The sequence below is a fragment of the Paramormyrops kingsleyae genome, chromosome 20 (assembly GCF_048594095.1).
Source record: "Paramormyrops kingsleyae isolate MSU_618 chromosome 20, PKINGS_0.4, whole genome shotgun sequence".
NCBI classification, from domain to species: Eukaryota; Metazoa; Chordata; class Actinopteri; order Osteoglossiformes; family Mormyridae; genus Paramormyrops; species Paramormyrops kingsleyae.
In genome coordinates this window covers 18,385,949-18,404,936 of record NC_132816.1, presented here as the reverse complement: position 1 = coordinate 18,404,936, position 18,988 = coordinate 18,385,949, and the positions used below count along the sequence as shown (strand labels likewise).

Genomic DNA, 18,988 nt, shown 5'->3' with positions numbered 1-18,988 from the left:
AGCGTCATATTCTGACAGCGCCGATCCCCCGGGTTTAGAGTTTTGGCTCCCGGGAAAGGTTCCATTCCTAGGGGATAGAGGGCTGAGTTTTGTATGCTACCATCCATTCTGCAAGACGCTAAAGGCCCCTCATCAACCTCTCCTGTGTTCAGGAACACCTCCATGGTAATCATTTTTTCGTTTATTTGTCTTCTGGAGCGGGAGCGTCTTGCCAGAAGTGGTCGATTCAGCAGTGACCTGAAGGTTTTTTGATTCTGTTCAAGAAGGATGGCACTACACTGAAAGCATCGCCAAAACCAAGTTACAAAATATTTCTTTTAATATAAAGAATAAAACAAAATAACCAACTTTTGAAAATAAAAAACCAGCTGGTTAAAGGACTTCCTAAACGAAAGGATCGCGCGTTAACTAGCTGCTGAGGTACGGTAGCTTACTCTTGTGTAAATTGTTTATGTCGTGCCAGCGCAGGACGGATTGAAGAAGGAAGCACGACTTCAGAGCTGGGTTTTCTCCACAGAACACTCAAGAGCAAACTCGTGCTCTTATCTTCCAATCGCCAAGGACAAGAAAAATACCCGTTTGGTAGGAACTGGTTTTGCACAAAACTGTTTTAATGTTTGGGATTCAGGACAATATACCAAGAGGTGGGACGACAATGAAGGAAGAACCGCTGGGCAGTGGGATGAATCCTGTCCGATCGTGGATGCACACAGCTGGGGTAGTGGACGCTAACACGGCCGCCCAAAGGTATGTATGCCAAATCATCCGATTTTTAATGCATTTCTCAGATCGACCCTAAATCCCCTCAATGCCCCGTATCAATTACAATCTCCCCATGCCCCTCTTCCGCCTTTTCCCTTTCATTACATCATATTACTGTTAAAGTGACAAATCAAGAAATCTCCTGTCTCCAAAACGTGCTTCCCCAATCTACAGCGTTTGCGTCCACTCTGAATATCTCTTGTGTATCTCCCATTTAATCGAGATGGTCTCCTGTTTTCTCCCCGCAGCGGTGTGGGTTTGGCTCGGGCGCACTACGAAAAGCAACCGCCGTCCAACCTCAGAAAATCCAATTTTTTCCACTTCGTCCTGGCTCTCTATGACAGACAGGGGCAACCCGTGGAGATCGAACGCACAGCCTATGTGGACTTTGTGGAGAAGGAGAAAGTAAGGGCTACTTTGGAATATCATCCCAAACTATCGCTGCGTATGATTTTCACTTAAAAGGTCAAAACTAAAAGGAACTCTAACGGTGATGGAGTCACGTGCACTTTGATTTTTTATAAAATCACAAGAAAAAAAGAGTTTAACATTTATTATTATATATAAGCATTACGTTTTTGTTTAACGGACTGTTATGTTTAAATATAGATTTAATTTCACATTGGATATGTCGCCATTATTGATGGACAGTTATATACATATACAATTAGACACATATATAGGTCTTTGACGTATACCCTTTCTTTCGCTAAGCACAAAAATCATTTTTAGAAGCTGTGTTCGGCAAAGTAAACAGTCTCACGAGATATGTCTCGCTGATTCGAAACAATGCTGATTATTTTCAGGAACCAAACAGCGAAAAAACCAACAACGGGATTCATTACAAACTACAGTTATTGTACAGCAACGGTGAGTCACATCTGATCCGCGTCCGGAGGATGAAATTTAGGAATATGAATGTCGACGTAAGCAATCTGAGCAAGTGTAAATCACCCATCACTAGCGTTCATAAATATTTTAAATTAAATAAATTCAGACCCAAGTTCGCAATTGAAGAACATTTGAATGTAATAGTGAGTGCTTCACCATTACCATACCACATATAGCATGTTTAAATTGTTTACTTTAAAATGCGAGCAGTATTATATGTTAGTATATTTGGACTTACTGCTACATTTAGGATGATAACAGCAGTTTCTTATTAAATGTGGAATTTAAATGACTTTTTTTCATACGATAAATGAGTGTTAAAGTGACAAGGACTTAATCACACAATTTAAAAATTAACATATACTTCCAAAGTGTTTAATACAGATGACATAGTTATGTTCACGATTTATTGTTTTTAATTTGAAGGTAAATAATTCTTACGGCTATACTATATATTTTCTAATTGAAAAACATTAAATCATTTTCCTAGGCGTCAGAACAGAACAAGATCTTTACGTACGATTAATCGATTCCATGACAAAACAGGTAAGACTTTTATGTCTTGTATTTTTTTTTGCTTCGCACCCTCTTAAAACCAAGTTACCTTAAAACGGAAAGTTGAACCATACTTTTAAAAGGCTATAATAAAACGTGAAATCTTATCCTTCTTAAATTAAGACGCCGCCGAGTCGTTTTGATAAATGAGAGATACAGTCTACTTGCGTCGGCACGATTGATGGTGTTTAGAAAATGTGATTCTTACATCCAGCTAGTCTTAAATAACGAATAAAGATGTATTAATTTATTTGCGTTTAAGGCAAACAAGCAAATAAATATTTTAGTATATAACGTAAAACATTTAAAGTACCACCCGCCTCAGCGTCCGCTGTGGTCCAAAATATCTCAAAATAGCCCGCAAATCCTAATTCAGGCTATAAGCTCCAGGGGTCTCTCGAACCCGTCCGTTCCTATCAGATAAGTGACAATTTATTTTCTTAGACGCCTCCTTCGCTTTTCACTTAACTTAACTGTGTCGTTAGTTTGCCTGTTCATAAAATGATAGATGTTACCTGAATTTAAGTTTCATTTAGCGTAAAGATTTTTTTTTTAACTAAATTTTAAACTTGATCTGAGAATGAATTTCTGCCAAATTGCCGCCATGTGCTTCATGAAAAAGACATACTACTTCATTGCAAAAGCATATATTTATTGTCGTCGATACCGTTAACCAAGGCTACCTACATGTGTAAACGTTAAAACTAAACTTGGAAATCACGTGACTACTTTATATATATATATATATATATATATATATATATATATATATATATATATATATACACACACACACACACACACACACACACACATGCAAAACGTTTAATATATATTTATTCAATAAATTATACACTTATACATAAAAGTTACGTTCATGAACCCCTTTCAGCGATCACTGAGGCTTTTATCCTACAGTAATAATATGAGTTAAGCGTAAGACCCTGTCAGTGTGAGAGGGGCTCTTGAGTTCACAATGTAATTTATTTCCTTTGTATACAAACGCTAAATGTTTTAGGAAATCACTAGCGGCTAATTAAGAGGCCCGTATTGATAACTACAAAGCCCTCATTCACTGAATAAAAAAGCTTAGTGGCGAGGTTTAAATGCTCTTATTAATGGTCTTTGTTTATTCATTGTTATGTCAGCCGAATTAGTGTTTAAAAAATATTAACGTTTCGTCTCCCACTTTGTTGACGCTAAAGTAACGTTGTAAATGATCAACGAGTCAATGGCGCTGAACGGTCATTTTTATGGATTTCTGTATCAACAGCAGAAAGAAAAATAAATCACCCATATGTGGCTGGTCACGGAAGAGAGAAAAAAATACATCTGTCCTAGATGAAGTTATTTAATCGAGTTGTGCTCTGTAAAATGACCGTGACCGAGAGCCATGCTATTTTGTATAAATTTTATTTTTTATTTTTCAATTTTAATTCACTGTAGCATTTATATGAATTATTTTATAAGTCCTAAAATTTGCTATTTATAAAATTTATACATATATTTATTTAATTTGTTTTGTTATTCGCGTTATATACAGCGCTTGGTTAAATGGCTTCTTAGAACTTATTGTCGGCCTGTATTTATACGTTCATCTGCGCGCATTTTATTCTTGCCACTGTTCATCTCTATTAGTCTCATTGGACGTCATACCGGCTGGACCTTAGTGGGCTGATTAGCTTTGGCTGCGATTTCCGAAATAGGAGAGAGGTTTTTTGTGTGCGCTTATGTCGCGCACAGTTGAGAAGGCAGGCATACCCCCGTAAGCGGGCAGGGAGAGTGAGAAGTGCTCGCCTAGATCGCAGACAGACAGGGGAGAGAGGGAGGGAGGGAGAGAGGGAGACGGAGCGAAAGAACTGAAGGCTAGCGCACCTACAGCTCTACACCATCTGTTTCAGCCATTGCTCGAAAATTACTCAACCGTACCCCCAGACACCGCTTTTTATCCAAAGAGAAATCATTGTTAGCGGCTCAAAATAAACAACAGATTGGCCATTAGCACTTTCCCCCTCAAATATCTGCAGATTATAACCATGTTGACGTATACGGATATGGGTTTTATTTAAAGCGATCCTCCTCATATGAAAACCTCCATTAGCTTTTAAATGTAACTGATAATCTATGCAGAATTTTTTAAAAAAGTAAAGATATCATTAACATTGCAATATCGCAACGCTGTACGTTACAATGCGTAACAACTGATCCCGGCAGAAATATTTAAAGTGTTAAATAAATGCTAAAATACGCACAATCAAGGCACACATAAGACATAATTAAATGATTTAATTTACCCCCGTTAGGCCTTTTTTTGCGGGATTTTTAGAGTGGTGCTCGTTATTTTGAAATTCAATTTCGTAAAGTTTAACATAAAATTAAATAAAAACATAAAACAGGGATTTTTTATATTTTGTTTGAGTAGCATTTAATTAATTGCTTATGCTAATTAATTTGTTTGTTCAATTGCATATTTGGCCAGTTGCAGTATGTTTACGTATTGCTAAAATTTGTGTGGCTTATGGGCCTACAGTGCAAAGTAATGCTGCCGACGATATTAAGTTGCAATGTATAGCTCTGATATATATTTTTTTGCTTTAATTTTAAGGCTATTATTTATGAAGGTCAAGACAAAAACCCAGAAATGTGCCGAGTTCTTCTCACCCATGAAATCATGTGCAGGTAAGAGGCAGTGGTGTGTACGTTGTCTTGTTTTCCTTTAAAACTGCAGGTAAAAAGAGTCGACGTAATATAGGTTCTTGTAATTTCTGTTTTTCGTGGTCTCTTATTTTGGCATGCGGGGTAATATGCGCCAATTTTAGTGTTGATCTTCGGGCTATTGATTTTCCTGCTACTCGGTATAGCGCCGGACAGGCCCTGGTTTATTGCTGAAACGTATCGAAAAAGTGTTTACGATTGAATCGAATGAACAGATGTAAAATACCCCCATTCTCACATGATAAGCAGACCGACATCTTTGAGCCCCCTTGCTTTTTCCAAATAAGACATTACGATCAATTTACGGGAAATGTCCCCTGAACCACACTGAAATCTGGAGATACCAGGTTGTGGTTTAACTGAAATAAAATCGATAAAGTGCTCGCGATTCACGTGGCGCACGTCTTATTACCTATCGTTAGATATGTTACATTCTCATTATGGAGAAGGATGCGAAAAAGTACTGTTATCACCTCCAGTAATAGACCAGGAAAACGAATCAACAGCAAATTAATGCCTTCTTTGTCACGGCAGTATATTAAAAAAAAGTTAATTAATTGCATTGTTGTCAAATATCATATTACCACGCGGCATCAAAGCGCCAATTCACTGGTTAATACTGCAAGCTTTTGACTCAAAAGAGACAGTCTGGCATTATTATTTTGTACGATTACATGGAACTGGATTTTTTGTCCATATCTTTATTTAAGATGCATTAATATTACATATGAGCGCGGAAAGGTGCTTCCTGCAATTTAATTGTTTGTATTTATTTATCGATTTGTTAGTTTGCCGTCTTCTGATGGGCAACACGCGCGCGTATAATGGCGCCGCATTTTGGACCCCCGGAAACAGGCGCTCGTTAGAAGTGCGGCAGTGATGCCAGTGGGCGCTCCACACTCCCAAACGACAGTAACAGGCACCATACTCTGAGGGGCAAACTATTCCATACTATCATATCTATTTACCCAATGCTGGCCCTCCAAAGGCGCTTTGTTAAATAATAATAATATAAAAAGCCAACGTTTCCACACGCCAATGAAAAGAATATTAATTATAAACAGAGAGAAGGAAATTCTTTATTACACACCTCTGCATGTACTGCAATTAATATGGAGTGAGCACAGATGTGATTTTAAGCTGTAAGTGTAGGACTGTATACTTTCTTTAATCATTTTAGCTGTCAGAGTTAGAGAGCTTTATATACTTTACATACCATATGGTGTTAATTTAGCTAATTTAGACATGTAACCATTATACAGGTATGTTTTTTTTTAAATGCAAGAAGCATAACAGTTTTATTTAGCTCTATCTTTAATTAAAGTTGTAATAATGTACCATAGGTGTACTTGCAAAATGAGAATAGTACCGCTCTGTGGTAGAGGATATGTTGGCTTTTTGGTTTGTAATTAATAAACGCCCCACAGAAATACTGGTTGAAGGTGGCATCTCGCGTCCTCTCCAGAAATAACAGCTTGACAATTAGAGGTAAACAGAAAGTAAAACTGTGAGTAGTTATTCCCCAGCCTCTTGGCATCGCCTCTTCTCAGTTCACTGCTAAGGCAAACAGCACAACATGTTGTTTTCCATCTTTTAGCAGAAGGGCCGCGACGGCAGTCGCTCGCGATTCGCTGGGTTCCGCGCGAGTCGGGGAGTGGCGAGGCACAAAGTGATGATCGACCAAAAACAAAAAGGCAGAATGGAATAAAACTAAGCAAAATGTATAGGGCCCTAGTTCACATACAAGGTGGGGGGTGGGGGGGGGGGGGGGTTCAAGATGGAACTGGATTTGAAGGCTTGCTACAAGATGTGGTTTAATCTCGTAACATTTTAACGTTTTCTCCTCCAGCCGGTGTTGTGACAAGAAAAGTTGCGGCAACAGGAATGAGACACCTTCAGACCCAGTTATCATTGACAGGTAGGGGCGCTTTCTGTGTTTATTAATTTTGTCCTCCTCTCCTTTTGCCCATTTGTGCGGGACAAGGCTCCCCCCCCCCCCCCCCACTACCATCGCCCAACCCCCCCCCCCCCCCCCGCCTCTGCTAACTTCATTTTGCGCTTCTGTGGCGTTTGTTGTTCTCCCGCGTTGTCGTGCACAGGTGGGTTGACTTGGAAACCTGGCCGGCTCTGTGGGGACTCGGTAATTGCTTGCGAGTTGTCAGGGGAAGCGGTTTCATCTGCCGCTCCTCGTGCTGTGAGGAGTGCTTTATGCCTACGGAGTTTTTGGCTTTAAATGGAGAGATGCATCGCCCAATGCATCCTCTTAATTTGTTAACAAGTGCTGAGTTCTGTGGAGTTCTTGTCGTGCCTGTTTCGCAGTAAGCACTTATGGTGACTGTTAGCATTTGCGATTAAATTATGATTTGGCCCGCAAAGGTCAATTTGCCGCGAAAGGCATTTCTCACCATGGAAGTTCGGTGCTGCTTCTTCTCTGCTGGATTGTATGTTTATTTTCCCGCTGAAAATCTCAGCTGTTGATGAGTCAGTGGCCGTCGAATCGATAGGACGGTCAGATACTTCAAAGACTGGCGCTCACAAAGACCCCTTTTTAATCTGTTATTTTTTTTTTTTTATTATTGGCTACACGACGGCATGGTCACTGGTCACCGAAAATGAGACAGTTGATTGAAAATGGGCGCCGAGTTTGGGGCCTGTGTCCGCCGGTCAAAGCCACGGACGAGCTCAGCTTGGCAGAATTGTAGCCTTAGTGTTTGTGGCGTGGGAGGTGAGGTTGGAGAGAAGCTTGCTCGATAGTAGCTAACGTGCCATCCTCCGCAAGGCCCATGACAGTGCTATATCTCGACACGGCACGAGTGAACGGCGTGTGGGACGTGGGCCTCCCTCGATCCCCTCCGAGTGGGAGGGGCCTTTCCGCTTCCACAACCGTGCCAGGCTGCCGTTCTGATGCCGAAAGATTCCCGTCCGCTTTCCGGGGAACTTGACCCGAGAGGGGATCGTCGCAGAGGCCAAGCAAAATATGCACCACCGACGGATAGCAATGCTAATGTTTGACTATCTGAAATAGCTGTTTGCTTAGTGGAGAATGTTTGGTATCTGACAGAGGGAACATCTCTCTTTTTAGTAATCAAATAGGTCCGGCCAGTTGTTCCTTTCAGTCTAGGAGTGTGTCGACTATCATAAAACAGGACTCAGCTTCTGGGATACTGAAGATATGGAAATGAATACTGACTTATGCATGTTTTCTTTGGGGGGGGTGTGTTTTATATTTTTAGTTAAACCATGGATGCTGTGTTATATCTACATTGTCCTGTACTGCTGTTCTTAGTGTGTTACATTACATTTAAATATTTGTCCATTACAAGAGCATCCAAATTACTTTACTTTTTTTGCTTATTTTAAGCATAATCTTTTCACATTTTTGTTTCCCTTTGATTCTGAAAACTGGGTATCTTCTGTAGTGTCTGGAAAATGTGATTTATTCGTGTTTGGATTATTGAGTAAAACTGAGTCACTGAATGAAATCAGTTAATTATTAATGAAAAATGCTGGTTGTGGCTACTCTTAATCCACTTACATTTTTAGGAATGTATGTTCTTGAGGTCTCTGATGTGTAGTTTGGTTAGACAGGGAATGGCAGGGCTGAATTATGGCAATATTATGGCAATGCATCCCATCAACTTTTATAAAAGGAAGCTGGTGAGCTTTTCCTCATCTTGTTTTTAGAGTCGTGTTTTTTCTGTGACCTTTTCCATACATGTATTTTCCTCTTTGAGGGGGTGTGGGCAGCCCATGTTGTTTTATATCACTGTTGTGTAATGAAGTAACACAAACATCTGCCGTAGCTGGGGCGGGGTGGGGGGGGGGGGGATTACAAAGAGGCCTGTGTCAGACGGGACATTAGCGGCCAGTAGAGGCGAACCAAAAAAATTCCACCGTGGTTTGAGGTCTGCTCCGCACTCGGCTCTCTGTAATTCAAAAGTTACAATGTTTACGTTTTAAATTCAAGAAAAGTTACGTGCCACTTCCTGCGGGGGCCCTCGTGTGACACTTGACTCATGTATGTGTTTTTTCTTTATTGTAAACCTGTGATATATTTACCTTCAAAGTAATATAAGGTAACACACTTTAAAACATTTAGTGTCACTGATATTTAACACATTTGTTCTCCCCATAAATTGCTTTGCTCTCTATTGTCACTAAATAGACTCTGAAGTAAAGAATATCTCCCCGCATTGTGCTTCAAACTGCGGAACAATGACTGTAACATCAGTAGAACAGGAAAAGGGTTGCCACAGAGTGAGAATTAAGCCCCAGGAAGAGAGGCAGGGGATATTGTAGTGAGTTCAAACACTGGATGAAAAGCCCACATTGTCATTGTGATGCGCCTGAATGGGATCGCGGGATCGTTTTCATAGCGGAGCGATCCGTTCTGCGGAATCACAAAAGCAGATGTTTCTAATTAGACACTCCTATTGTCTGTGTATCACAACTACGAGGCGGATCATCTTATTCCTTCGCGCCGGAACGTTCCGGCAGGCCCCGGACGCCCGTAGCGTTGCCGCGTGTACGCACGCCTCCGCGAAGGTCGATCAGACGCTTGCCGACGATCTTAAACCTTAAATGTAAACAATGATACCTGCGAGGTTTTTTTTTTTCCGAGAGTTGTTACGTCAATCCCTTCCTAAGGGACAGCTGCGGTTGACTCCGTCGGTTCAGAGCGAGATACAACTGTTGCAAGCTGGAGAGGGCGAGGTGGGAACGGGAAGGTCCACTCGCCGGCAGAAACGCTGGGCTGCCGGCTCACTCTGGCGCGTTCGGCGGGTCCCCGCTGCCCATTATCGACTGCATTCTCCACCACATTTTCCCAGATGGTACGGGGGGCAGTCTTCCTGCTAGCTGGCATCTCGTCGGACAGTAACTGGCAACCTCGTCGATCTGGCATTTTCAACGGAGTTTAGGAGACTTATCATTCCAAATGTGTCCTGTTTTCCTGTCCAGGAGCCAGACATCTGTTTAATCCATTTTCTCTACGAGTTTGTTTCAGCATTGGATTTTTTGGAAAAAAATAGAGAGAAGTTTGTCAGATTTAACAGCTGTTACAGGATTTCAGTCTTGATGGATCTTTAAATATTTAAAACTGACCTAAGACTATAGATAATTCATGTGTTTTTTTTTTTTTTTTGGAGGGGGGGGGGTTAGAATGGAGAACAATCAGTGCAAACAGCGTGCGTTATAAACCCGACACGGGTGAGGGAGGGAGGGAAGCACACGTACGCGCTCACACCCTTTAGCATGACTGAGCTTCAGAATTATTTATAACTGTAGTTTACAACTGCGGGCTAATAATGGACGGCTAGACTGGAGGCTGATTGGGGTTTCCCAGTCAGCAGAGCTTCCTTTCACTTCCTGTCACAAAGGTCAACAAACGCTGACCTTTGCAGGCAACCCACCCCCCCTGAATAATTCATGTGATTGACTTTTTTTTTTTGTCTGTACACACAGTTATTTGCTGGGACGTTTTATTCATTTATCCCATTCAGTGGCTCCCCCCTTGCACCTGTTCAAGTATTAATATCATGTAATGTTGGGCCCAATGGTGATTTTTGCGTAACAGTAATTGTATTTCTTTTGTTGCATTTATAAAAATAATTTTAAAAACGGGGAGACATCATGCACGGCGGTATCCCAGGTCCGCTGGCCGCCAGAGCCTCACATCGCATTCTCAGGTCTTTATCAGAGGGGAAAATAATCAACATTTGACCAGTGGCTGTATGTTTTTTGTTTTGTTTTGTTTTTTTTTTTGTTTCTTCTCTGTAACCAACCAGACAACTTAAAGTGTTTTCCCTCACGGCTTTGAAAGGCCGTGATTAACCTCCCCCCCACCCCTTGGTGGAAGTTGTACAAATGCCAGCATTTATAAGGTCATCGCTTTTGTTGGGAAATGCTATGTAAATTAGCAGCAGCGAAAAGGGACATTAAACAAAATTCAATTCATTGTCTCCTTTAATGCCATTTACATTTTGGCTCAGTCCTGCACTGTCAAGGAGGATCTTTGAAATCATTTTAATTACATATCAGCTCGGAAACAGAAGGTTTTCCAACGAGGCAGCTTTTGCATAACCTGCAAAGTGGGATCTGTTTATTAACTTCTTAAGCGACGTGTGTGTTTTTTTTTTTTGTACCTCATCTGCATAATGTAATTAAAGCGGCACATTCTTGGCCAAAGCTGGGTCCCGTGTCTCCCTGCCACGAGGTAAAGGGGTGCGGCAGAGGGCAGGGCCGTGCAGGGCAGGGCCACCAATCCGGCGCTCCGTGCCCCCCCCCCCCCCCACACCGTCCCGGGGTTTCCTCTCCCACCGCCGACGCCCGTTTAAGCCGCACGCCGGAGACCCCGCGCTGGTTTCCGAACTCGAACGCCGCTCCTGATTAATGGCCGACCCTGTAGGACATACATCTCGGGCCGGGATGCACCTACAGGAGCCGCATACATGCGAGTACACAGGTGTGAACATCTTTGGGTTATTTATGAGCAAAGCCAGCAACCTGAGAGGGAGGGAAAGTGAGAGAGGGAGAGAGGGAGCAAGCTTTCCCCTTCAGATGAACATATCTGGACAAGGTACCCTTTACTGGCCGCGGAAAGTGTAAAGAGAGCAAAAGGAAGAGGGAGGAAAAAAGGTCAGGCGATTTTAATGGTTCAACGTGACAAAAACACGAGGAAGGCGTTACGTAACGAATGTGTAAACACGGCCCGCATTTGCGTGGATGTGGACAGCCTTGCGTTCACCGCACCGCCATCTTCCGGGGACATCCGAGGGCCCAGTCTTTGCACCAGCCTCCATGTCACACTGCTCCCTCCGTGTCAGCCGACGTCGCGGGGTTGGGGGGCATTGGGGGGCCGTGTACGTCTTAAAGGAACGCAGACACTCAGCTAGCGGGGGTCGTCGAGCAAGGTGATGCCCACCCTCCCCAACAGACTCCCAGGTCAGATAGCTGTTATTTGTAAACAGAGCCAATGTACGAATGCATACATACCGAGATGCGTGGAGAGTGTTAAAGCGAGAAGACATCGCTCTGTCTTTTTTTTTTAATCACTTTATTGCAAATTCAGCCTGACTTTCGTTTGGAAAAGATACGACCGCAGGGCCAAAGGAAGCAAAAGGCCAGAGGTTGTCTACCCCAAACAGAGTGCAAATAGCAGTTTGGCTCTAAGACCTTCGAATGAAGGCTGTCACCCCCAGTGCCAGGAAGCGATGGACTGCCAGATCTCCTGGAACCGAGAACCGGGATGGGGGGGGGGGCATGGGGGGAGGCTTAACCTGGGCTTGGCAGACGCTTCTGAGCTCGCACTCGGAGGAAATGAAAAGCAGTTACTGTGGTCAAAAAGCCACCATCCACACGGTTACCGGGGAGCCGTGAGACAAGGTGATTCTGGGATGCCGTTGGGCAGCCAAAAAACACTGCGTTCTGATCCGGTCAAGCCCCCCCCCCCCCCCTTTTTGCGAGTGTTGACACGTAGTTTAACTGTATTTTTTTTATCGTTTTAAATTTCACATTCGGTCCTCTGCAGATGTCTTAACATTTTCCCTTAGTGTTATTTTACCCTGAGAAACACCCCCCACGTTACCCAAAAACAGGCCCGGATTCCTGGCCGACGGCGGGCGAATAGTGGGGTCCGATAGCCGAGTTGAAGATGGTGCCTGGGTATTTTCCTAGCGCGGGAAATGAGTTTACCATGTGTGGAAGGGGAAGGGGGGGGGGGCGTTTGTTGTTGTAGGACGTGTAGCACTGGGCCCCGGCTGGAGGAAGAATTCGGCTCCAGCGTGTCGTCGATGAAAGACGAAACACGGTCACACATCTGGCTAGAGGTAGCCAGCCGCCGGCCCCCGCTGCATGGGCTCGTGGGAGAGAGTGTTTGTAGGTTGAAACGAAAGTTTGGATATAGGAGCAAAAAAAACGGTGCGCAACAAAAAATAAAGTCAAATAAATTAATAAAGTCAAACCAAGGCTGTAACTGTGGCAACTATTATTAAAGAAAAGACCAAAAGAAAGAAGTTTGCAAGTCAAGGTGATTTGATCCTTAGCGGATCTGGAGACTGTTTAGACAGATATGGTTCTTAAGTGGAAGTGCAAATAAATGCAAACAAACAAACAAACAAACAAAGACTCAAACAGCGACCAACTGACAGATCTGGCGAGCGTCATTGAGAGGCAAATCAGCTCGCTCGAGGTCTTTCTTGGTGTGACATATGTGCCGGGAAAGGACTTTATTTAGCCTCGTGTGGAAAGGAGGGCACTCCTCTTTGTTGGGCAGTGTGAATGCCCCCCCACACCCACCCACCCACACACACACACACACACACCCGCAGCTCAAAACTGCTGCCATGAGCCCCACTTGCAGGACCCCAGTGACCGCCCGGGGGGGGGGGTTTGGGGAGGAGGGGTTGCACACCAACCCCAGACAGTTAGAGCAAGGTTGTCGTGGGACAATAGGCGAGCGTGGGGGCCTGTGCCACTCTATGGGTGGCGTCCAAAACCCCCAATTGGTTGCAGCATTGTGCGGCTCGTCAGGAATGCGCGTCCAACTTTTGTAACGCCCCCCCCCCCCACTTTGCCAATTTGCATACCCCCCATTTTTTTCCCTGTGGCCAAGTAACTGTTTTGATTTGTCCGGAGGACGCACAGCGGCCCTGCTTTTGTTGATGCGCCGTGTGAGAGATTGATGGCGCTCTGAAGCGGTCCGCCTCCTCAGAGAGAGTTTGCGACAGAGGAGGGGAAGGTGAAAGACAGATCGGCTGCTAATCGTCTCATTTTGCATAATTATTTAAATAATAGCCCCTTTCCAACACGCTCAGCTCGGAGTTATGAATATCCATGCTTTCTGAGGTGCGCCTGGGTCCCAAAATAGTTTTATGCTCCTTCTAGGTTTTTTTTTTGTTTTCTAAATTTCCCTCTTGTGCCCTTCCAGGACCTTCTGCGTATCCTATCTGGTTCCATTAACTCCGAACTGAAGTGTTCTCCACCCAAAAATAAACAAACACGAAATAAAACACAGAACGTGAGTTCCTGTGGAAGGCAGCTTGTGGTATTTAATGTGTGGGGGGGGGGGGGCGGGTGAGGTATTTTATGGTCAGGGATGGATTCACACCCACAACATTTGTTTTGCATTAGTGGAGGTTTGTAAATCGGATCCGAGGGCTCGGACGGCTGTGTCTCTTCGGGGGGTTGGGGGCTCTTATGTCATTCCTGTCTTCAGTGCATGCTTACAGCCCTGTGTCAGGGGGGCGGGGGTGCCCCGGTCACGCCATCTATTTCCATTTTCCGAATGTAGCAATTTTCAGCGTGACACCGGAGAGATTGGGTTAGGAAGCAGGTCACGGATTGCCGCAGACGCGGAGATGGCGGTGCCGATCGGAGGTCGCCGGATGGCGATGCGGACACCGGGCTCGACCCATCAGTTACCTTGGAGGGAAGCGCTGGGCCTTGACTCTGCCGCAGGGCCCCTGGGGTGCTGGACGGACCCCGAGAAAACCCTCAAGATGAGGCAGAAAGCCGGGATCATTTATTAAAGCTGACATGTTATTTCTAAATATAGGTGTTTTTATTTCTAACGATTGTCGCTGGGAACCCGTCTGTCGTCTGTGGGAACTTGGGTTAGTTTTATATATATATATATACAATTTTTTAAATGAAAGTGATGCTTGGGTATTACCCCCCCCCCACCTCCCCTAAAGCACCATCCAGCTTGTGAGTTTTGCGGCTAAGCCTTCTTCAGACGAGGAGGTGGCTTCTTCGTGTGCACTCTGGTGGGGGGCAGGGGCACAAGCGAATATCTCTAACGGCGCAAATAGAGATGATGTAACTGTGGATCACTCTTAAGTAAAATCAAGTAAGGGAGGAGAGGGAGGTGGAGATGAAGTCAGTTTGTGACGTGCGTCTATAGGAATGCCGGTGTGGATGTGGACACACGCTGGACCTGCCCCCCCCCCCCCCCCACCTCTGTCTGATGGGTCACCTTCCCTGTGACCCCTGCCCAGTTATTCCCAGCAATTATTATCTGCAAAGTTTTTGTATATATAGTGACTTGTTTTTACATATTAATAGAACAGAGTCAATTAAACCTGAAAGACAATCAAATTTACTACAAAATCACATTAAAACGTTTCTTTATTTGCGATTGGTATGCGAGAAGTAAAATAAATTTCTGTGCACTTTTTAAGCTTAGATTTATTTAATCTGTAATTATTTTAGGGAGAACTAAGTGTAGTGGGAAAATGTTTGCAGTGGGTGATAAAATGGAATTTTAAAAGCCTGTTGACTGCAAATTGTTTTCAGAAAAGCTGCTTGCCATCAAAACAATGTTACATATAGATGAAGACATCTGTTCAGATACATATTTATGACAGGGATTCACAGGCTGGAAAAAATCCAGCAGTCGGGGATAAAAGCTGCCCGACTGCTTGTCATAACTCTTCGACACCTGAGGAATAACAGGGTCTCGTTTGTGAAACGGAGGCGGCTGCGGGAAAGGCGGGGCTAAACGGCGACACCGCGGGCCGTGCGGAGACACGGGAAGGTGTGGCAATTACGCTCGCCGGGGAGATTTTACAGTGGCGCTAGGATGATGAATTGATCACAGATTGGGAACGTGGTTTAACTGTCATGTTAGCGAGATAAGGGGAAGCGGGGGATTAGTCATTCTCTCTGCTAGTTTTCAGCCATGCAGTTTATTAGCACAAATCCCAAATGTTTAGTAAACTCATTAAGTTCCATCTAATGCTAATTTATCATCGTAGATGGAGGTGCAGGGGCCCCAGGGCTGGGGGACTGGGCTAAAGCCCCACGATTTATGGAGGTCCCTGATCAATCACCCCGCCCCCGCCCGCCCCAGGCGCCTCATGGAAAACAGGTCCTTGGGGCCCCCTGCAGGTCGGCTGAGTCACCACATTCACCCGTCCCACGTCTGAGGACCGCGGTTATAGTATGGTCGGCAAGGTGACGGCCTGAGGCACCGTCAGCAGGGAGACCGGCATCCAAGCTGAAGGTCCCACAATGGTACCGAATCCGCTCCCTCACTTTCATAACGTCTACATTCTGATATCAGGTGAATCTGATTGGGTGTGAGTTTTCGTAGCTGTCAGCTTTAACGGTGGCATAATTACGCTAATATTTTGCTAGAGAGAAGAGGTCGATTCTTATTGGTGCCCGAACCCGTCACTCGAGTGTTGGCATCGGCATGCATTTTTATCAAACAGAGTGCCCGGACTCTCGAGTGAACCCGAGCTGGTCGGCTCAAGCGGGCCGCAGATGAAATATGACTCGCATTTCCTCGCCGCGACTTGGAAGCCCCCATGTCGCCCCCCCCCCCCATTACGTTCCCGCCCTATGATTAAAGTCCGCCGGTCAGGTGGCCCGATTGAAATCCGATCTCATTCGTGGCCGGCCGGCATCGATTCCTGCTTAACATCGAGGCTCGGAATGGATTGGCATTGATTAACAATAAAAACACTCCTCTGCCTGTCCGGCTGCAGGTTCGATATCCCGAATGAAAAAGCACAGGGCCGGCCGACAAAGAGGCCTTGTGGCAACATGGCCTGCAATGCTTTTATTCCTCACGCTCCTTGCATTTTCATGCGGCTCTCGTACGCACGCCTCCTTATTTTTGTTTTGTTGATCTGTGGTCTATAATTACAGGACACTAAATACTTCTTTGTTAGTTCATCTGCAATCCAGACCACGTGTTTTAGTCGTACAAAATTTTTATGCCCGGCAGGGATCACTCGCTGCAGCATTTCCGAAATTCCTGCACATTAGTGCCGATTTTCCGCTCTCCCCCCCATGTTGTCAGAAATCGGCGTTCCGCGCGGTCAGCTGACCGGGAGAGGGCTAGGCTCCTCGTCTTATTCCATTGGCCGCCTCTCCTGCACTTTTCCTCCTGGCATCGGCGGGCTCCCGCACAGCCACCTCCGGGTCCCGCGCAGGGACCGCAGGCATGCGCAACAAATGATCCGCCCCTTAACATCCAGGAGTTTACAGTTGCATAATGGCGGGGAGGGAACCGCAGGCCCCCGCGGGTCGTTACTTTTAAGAGTCACTTTTAAAGATGGGAAGTCTCTAGTCGGATCCATGGGATAGCCCCGTGAAGCCCATTGTGGCGGACAGGCTCCATCTGGAGTTCATTTGCTTATTTGCGATATCGCAAATCCAGTTTGATTTTCCGGCTTTTCGGTAAGACGGTGGCTCGACTGGGCCGTCGCCTGTAAGTGGCGGCTGTTTATTTGTCCGGGGAAAGCTGCGGCAATCCACTGCCTGTCGGGCTGTCTGTGGCCGGGGTGGGGGGCTTTTACCACCGTCCCCCCCCCTTAGGTTTGCTGTTTTAGTGGCAGGCAGAGTGCTCCCCCCACGCTTCCTCCTTGGGTGGGTGGAAGCACAAGAAGCCGACGGGAAAGTTGCTCTGTGTTGAGGAAGCCATCATTGCAGCTCACGGCCAGACTCAGCTATGCTAAAAAGCCAATGTTATGCTACAGTCCCACCGTTATGAGTGCTAAAAATAGAATACACACAGTTTTCTTGTTCCTATCAGCTGCTAGCTCTTCAATAGCATTAGATGTTTTAGTGGTGCTTTGACTAAAAGCACAAAAATGCGTCATTAAACTGGGGCTGGACTGATTGTTAACTGGTTCTCGTAGTATACTGGTTGTGGTATAGGTGGCCATATTTTGCCTATTCTAATTATCTAATTAATATAGGAAAAAGATTTCGATTCACGCTATCTGGTTTGATCCGGGGGAATCCTGAGTTTTCCAAAAAGCCTGTGATGTAGATTAGTGAGGTGAGCAGTAATGGGAGATAAGCTGAATCCCTGAATTTACTGGTAAGGTCAACTGGGAAGGAATGAAGTTTTAAAAAAAGTTTGCGGTGCTGCATTGTGCCCCCCCCCCCCCCCCCCCCCTCGGCGTGACGGAGGTGGCCTGCTTGCTGCCTCTGATTACTGACATTTCCAAAGGACAGCTCTCTGCTACCGGGGGTCCGAAGCCCAGCAAGGCCCCGCCTGTCACCCCCTACCCCGCTCACCGGTGTTTGTTTTAGCTCCCCCCTCCCCCCCCCGCCTTCACAAAGGGATCAAAGAGTGATTTCCAGTGTCAAGCCGGACCGTCTGAGGAGAGTAATCCAGCCCAGCTGTGTCCCATCAGCCGCCGGTCAGTCCAGAGTGTCCCCTCCCTGCTGCAGGAGGCTGTGTGACTGACGCAACCCCCCCATTTTAATCAACAGCCGCCCATAGACGTCACCATTTTGGGGAGGGGTGCCGTCTTTGCCCTTTGTTGTGAGATTGGCCCGCAGGTGGACGGGTGCTAGCCCGAACAAAATAGAACAAAAATTAATTTAAAAACAAAACTTGTCCAGGTTGGTGCTTTTATTATAACGGATAGCTTCCCGGTTAATAATTGGGACTCATAGCCCAAAGGTGGTCGGTTTAAATCCCAGGAGGGGCCTTGAGCAGGTACTTAACCTGGATCGTTCCATTAGAACACCCTGCCGCATAAACAGGCAAAAAACTGCAAGGTGCTGTGAGCAAACGCATTTTCACGCGTGACCCTTTGTTTTATTAAAACTTCACACTAGCAGCTAGAATCCAAACCCCGCCCACGGGAAGATCATCGATTCGGCGTCGGGCCAGAGTGGGAACCTCTTCCTCGCTCTGCGGTGGTTCCTAGAGTCCCCGCTGAAAAGTTCCCTGAGGTTCATCAGAGGCCCGAGGCAGCGGGAGCCGCAGGGTCGAGGCAGCAGATTACCGATGACGGCTTTTTTTCTGCCTCTATGCATAAGATCAGAGGCACATTGACGTGGTCTGAGGCCTCTGGGATATTTGAGCTCCCAGTAAAAGTTGTTGACCCTGTGGGGGTGCGTGTGTGTATGTGTGTGTGTGTGTGTGTGGGGGGGGGGGGGGGGGGAGACGTTCCTTCGGAACCCATTGTATCATTCTGACCAGTCAACCAATCAACAGCCAAAACCATTATGAATGAGCTGCTCACTGGCAAACGGCGACGCTGAAGATTCTATCCAACAAGGTTAGCTGAGGCCTCTTATTAGCGGGGCCCCTGGACAT

General features: G+C 45.4%; 1 protein-coding gene across 18 annotated transcripts in view; it reads left to right on the top strand.

Moving 5' to 3' along the window:
- Window positions 1-42: 42 nt before the first annotated feature.
- The window catches only part of ebf3a (EBF transcription factor 3a), an 85,108-nt gene continuing 66,162 nt past the window's right edge, over window positions 43-18,988 (top strand). For 9 of the 18 annotated variants that reach the window (XM_023820492.2, XM_023820500.2, XM_023820493.2 and 6 more), the window contains exons 1-6: window positions 44-747; window positions 1,011-1,167; window positions 1,569-1,632; window positions 2,144-2,199; window positions 4,814-4,887; window positions 6,773-6,841. In XM_023820492.2, the coding sequence (XP_023676260.1) occupies window positions 614-747; window positions 1,011-1,167; window positions 1,569-1,632; window positions 2,144-2,199; window positions 4,814-4,887; window positions 6,773-6,841 (554 nt within the window). In that variant the 5' untranslated portion in view covers window positions 44-613. Of the gene's footprint in view, window positions 748-1,010; window positions 1,168-1,568; window positions 1,633-2,143; window positions 2,200-4,813; window positions 4,888-6,772; window positions 6,842-18,988 lie in introns of all 18 variants that reach the window. The other 9 variants (XM_023820486.2, XM_023820504.2, XM_023820498.2 and 6 more) reach the window with 3 other exon arrangements.